This window comes from Condylura cristata, unplaced genomic scaffold, assembly GCF_000260355.1.
Source record: "Condylura cristata isolate star-nosed mole 26May11 unplaced genomic scaffold, ConCri1.0 scaffold00012, whole genome shotgun sequence".
NCBI classification, from domain to species: domain Eukaryota; kingdom Metazoa; phylum Chordata; class Mammalia; order Eulipotyphla; family Talpidae; genus Condylura; species Condylura cristata.
In genome coordinates, this window is record NW_004567113.1 from 56,034,063 (window position 1) to 56,038,434 (window position 4,372).

The 4,372-nt window shown below is 66.1% G+C and overlaps 1 protein-coding gene across 1 annotated transcript; it reads left to right on the forward strand.

Moving 5' to 3' along the window:
• The first annotated feature begins 1,814 nt into the window (after nt 1-1,814).
• On the forward strand, nt 1,815-3,759 carry S100P (S100 calcium binding protein P). The gene is made up of 2 exons (XM_004681534.2): nt 1,815-1,994; nt 3,521-3,759. The coding sequence occupies exons 1-2, from the start codon at nt 1,857-1,859 to the stop codon at nt 3,668-3,670; spliced, it is 288 nt and encodes a 95-aa protein (XP_004681591.1). The 5' UTR covers nt 1,815-1,856; the 3' UTR covers nt 3,671-3,759.
• The last annotated feature ends 613 nt before the right edge of the window (nt 3,760-4,372 follow it).

Consider the following 4,372-nt stretch of genomic DNA (forward strand, 5'->3'; position numbering starts at 1 on the left):
CTGCCTGCCCCCTGCCGGCCTGCCCACATGGGCCCCGCTGCAGCCTGGAGGCCCGTCGAGTGTTGAGGGCGCCAGCATTCTTTCCCTTGCCTGAACCCACACTGACCCTCCAGCCCGCCCTGCTCCTGGTTTGCCCGCGGCGCCGAAGGTGCCAGGCTGCTGCAGGCCAGGAAAGCGCAGGCGGTGGCCGGAGCTGGTCTTTCTGGCCTCACGCCGCGTGCCCTGGGCACACAGGCTTTTGCAGAAGCCTGCTTGCGAGCAGCAGGATCCGGTGGGGACGCCCGGGCCTTGACCCCTTCAGCCCTGGCTTCCGGTGTCTGCTGCTGGCTCCCCGCCTCCAGGCCACACCCCACAACTCCCCACCCGCCCCCCGCTGCAGGGCGGCTAGAAGATGGAGGCCTTGAGCAGTCCGGCCTGGCCACTCCTGGGCCCGCCTGTCGGCGCCTTCGAGCCGGGCAAGGGGCGACACCCGTCCTGGCGCGGTGACCGTGGCACCAGGCCTGTTCCTAAGAAATAACTCACTTCCTCAGCGCTCTCAGCCGCCTCCCTCTGCAAATATTAGTCTGAGCCCTTATCAAGTTTCGGTGCCCAGGCTGTTTGTCAGTGAGGGGAGAGGAGTCGAGCTGGGCTTGGCCACCCACTTTCTCGCCAGGCCTCAGTTTCCCCTTCTGCAAATCGTGGTGCTGCCAGATGGTAGCTCCTTCGCCCACCGCTACCCTTCTTTCTCTTGCCCCCCGCCGAGGCCCCTGCACACCTCCTGCTGGTCTCCCTGCTTCCAGCCTCCCTTCACATTCCCCTCGGCCAGTGCCAGGCAGGCCTCAGGCCAACCCAGCCCACCCTGAAGTCCCAGCCCGGAACCTCCAGACCTCAGACCCAGGGGCCCCCTGTCTGCCTGGGGGCGTGCAGCCACCTCTAGGAAACCGGCACTGCCGGGGGCAGGGCCCGGGGTGCTCGGCCCCCTCCTAGCCCACCTCTCTGTAAACGCCGGCCGGGCAGCCCCTCCAGCCCAGACCCAGACCGCGTGAGCCAGCCCCCCTCCCCCGACTGCACGAGCGGCCCCCACCGCCCGGAGCCACGGGAGACACTGCTCGCCTGCCGTGGCCCTTGAGACATCTGCAAGCTTGCGCTGGACCCCAGCCTCGGGCCAGAGCCCCCACAGCTTGCCCAGCCCTGGAAACCACGGGGGCCGGGGAGCGGCTCCGAGGGTGAGGCGCAGGTGGGGAGCACACATTCCACAGGTGTCCTCCCGCCCCGCCGAGCCCCTCTGCCGTTTGCTCGGACCCGCGACCAGAGCGCACAGCCCGCTCTCCCGCACTCTCCCAACAGCACCCGCCGGGCCCAGGCGCTGCGCTGGGCAGTTCAGTGCTGACCTCTTAAACAACAAACACCCAGACAGGCCCTCAGCGGAACCCCAGTAAGCCCAGTGAGACTCAGGGCTGAAGGGCCCCCCAGGAATGCAGCCCCACCTTCAGGGACGGGACTTTCTGGTCAGCACCAGGAGGCCATCCTTTCCGCCCCGGCTGAAGGTCGCCACCTGCCGCGCAGAGCCCCAGACCGGCCGCTGGTTGCCAGGCCTTGCCCGGGGCAGACCCGTCCGGGCTCGAGCGGCTTTTCACTAAGCCCGTCGGACCTTCAAAGGTACCTGCTGCAGTTTGCCACCTAACACCCCAAGACCCGGGGAAGCCCAGGAAAGTGTGGGTGCACTGCAGTGGGGGAGGGTTCCTGACCAGAGTTTGCAACAAAGAGGAGCCGCGCCCCGTCCACCCTCTGTGTCAACACGGGCCAGGCCTTATTAAGCGCCCAGCCTGGGCCCAGACACTCCTCGCCGCAGCCTGCGGACAGCGAGCCCCGGCAGCATGACAGAGCTGGAGACAGCCATGGGCATGGTCATCAACGTCTTCGACCGCTACTCGCAGGTGGAGGGCGACAGGCAGAGCCTGACCAGGGGCGAGCTGAAGGTGCTCATGGAGAAGGAGCTCCCCGGCTTCCTGCAGGTGAGCAGGGAGCGGGGCGCGTGGGGGCACCCGGCCCAGGGGGCAGGCCAGCCGAGCTGCCCAGAGGGGAGGCACGGGAGCGGCTGAGAGCCTGAGCTGCAGCCCGGGGGCGCGGGCAGGAGGCCGAGTCCCAGGCCTATTGCTGGCCCCAGGCTGGCCCTCCGAGGCAGCCTGCCCACCCCCCTTGCCCCATCCCGGTGTCAGGGAACTAGGGGAAAGAAGGGGGAGCCCCAGGGACCTCTGAGCGAGGCGCCCCTCTGCCTCTCGGCCCAGACTCCCACTCCCGGCCTCCCCTCCTCGTGCCCCTTCACCTCCAGCTGCCTGATCTCCCCGACCCCCCCACAGCCCCGCCTGAGCTGATCCTGACTCTGGGAGGTGCCAACCTGAAATCTCCCCGAGCAACACCCGAGGGCGCTGTGCCCCGATGCCGTTTCTCTTTCTAGGTCTTTATGAGGTCCGTCTGCTTTCCTCTCTGTAAATGCGTTTGTGGTAGCAAGTGTCCACTCCCTGTCTGAATGTGATGTCACTGGGTTCCCCAGCTCCATGGGGGGCGGTGAGAAGGGTGGGGTGTTCTGCCGGGCACGGAGCGGAAGGCTCTGTCCTGGGGCATTTGGTCCAGGAGGTTGGGGGAGGCAGGGGCGGAGGCAGCTGAACCCCGGGACAGGTTTGGAGCCGTGGCTCCCCCCCAGGTGGGGAAGCCCGCTCCGGTGTCCACAGGGGCGGCGGACCTGCGCCAGGGTGCAGAGCCCGGTGAGCGCCATCCCCTGTGGCTCGCCCTCCGTGGCTGCGGGCGCTGCCCCGTGGGCCCCCAGCCCGCTGCCCTGCCCCTCGGCCGAGCTGTTCCCCTACGTTAGGGACATCGCCCCAGCGCTGGTCCGAGGTCAGGGTGGACCTGCCCCTTTCCTTGGTGTATCCTGGGAGCAGCACTGACCCCTCCCATGCCCTCCCCAGCCCAGGATGGGTCATTGTCACCCTGCTGCTTCTGGGGTGTCCAGCTCAGTGGCGCCTGTCCCCACGGAAGATGGTGCTGCCACCGATGTGGGCAGACATGCAGAGACCCCGGCACCCCGGACCCGGGGTCCCGCCAAAGCGCCCTGCAGAGGGGAGAGGGGCTGGGCCCTCCAGCCTGCTCACACATCCCCGCGGGCCCTCTGGGCCTGCAGCGGAGGGACACTGCTCCGGCCTGGCATGGCCGGATGAGAGGCCTTGTGTGTTTGATAGAAGCAGTGCCCCGAGTCTCAGCGAGGCAACGCCCACAAAATCCAGTAGTGGAAACGCCCCAAGTGCCAGGGCAGTCACCCTTCGAGCCACGCCCTCGGAGCCGAAGCCAGCCCCCCCCAACACACACACACCCCATGTGCCGTGCGTCCTGCAGCTCAGAGTCAGCGAGAGCCTGCGAGAGGCCCGTCGTGCTGGCCGGGTCTCCCTGGCCGAGCGCTCGCTGGCCTTCCCTCTGCCCCCAGGGGTGCGGCGCTGAGGATGGGGCCCACAAGGTCCCCACAGCTGACCCCGGCCTCTGTCTCTAGAGCGGGAGGGACAAGGACGCTGTGGACAAGCTGCTCAAGGACCTGGACGCCAACGGAGATGCTAGCGTGGACTTCAGCGAGTTCATGGTGTTCGTGGCCGCGCTCACGGCAGCTTGCCACAAGTACTTCGCGCAGACAGGGCCCAGCTGACCCCGCGCCCCGTCCCGGAGAGCAGAGCCCTGGCTTCCAGAGAACCCCATGGGGTCAACAGTTGCCCTCTGATTAATAAAATGCTTGTGAAGTGGCCCGGTCTCAGGGAAGCGTGATTTCCTTCCGCGCCTCAACAACCCCGTGAGGCCTCCCTGGGGCAGGGGCGGCTCAGGCCGTCACCCTGAGGGCCCACACGGGCCCTCCTCTCTCCCGCTGCCCTCTCAGCAGTGACGTCAGCGGACCCGCCTGCTTTGCTCCCCACTCTGGTGAGTCTCCTCACTGGACTGCACCCCAGTTCTTCCATGCAAAATAAACAAAATCTTTTTTTTAAAAGATTTATTTATTCATACAGAACTGGGGTGCAGGCCAGAGATGCGGAGGGTGAGAGGATTCACCAATACCTCGTAGTGGGCACTGGATAATCATTACAGACTTCAGCCCTGTTCGAAAAAGGTGGGAAGGAGGTGAGCGCACCAGGAGTGACTGGCCCACAGTAATCCTGCAGCCCCTCCCTCCACTACACCTGCCGGGCTCTTGGTCCCACTTTGCTTTTACATGGAAAGGGGCCTGGGGAGTGATTTCGTCCACTCCCAGTGGATGCAGAAGCTTGGGAGGGTCACCAGTCCTCCGTTTGCACCAAGGGGCCCCTTCCACTTCAAGCTGTAGGGTTTCTTCTGGTATAATGATCTTTAGAACTTTGTG

Coding starts and splice junctions, on each gene's coding strand:
- S100P (XM_004681534.2), top strand. CDS start 1,857: ATGACAGAGCTGGAGACAGCCATGGGCATGGTCATCAACGTCTTCGAC. Junction 1,995..3,520: donor AGCTCCCCGGCTTCCTGCAG/GTGAGCAGGGAG, acceptor CTCTGTCTCTAG/AGCGGGAGGGACAAGGACGC.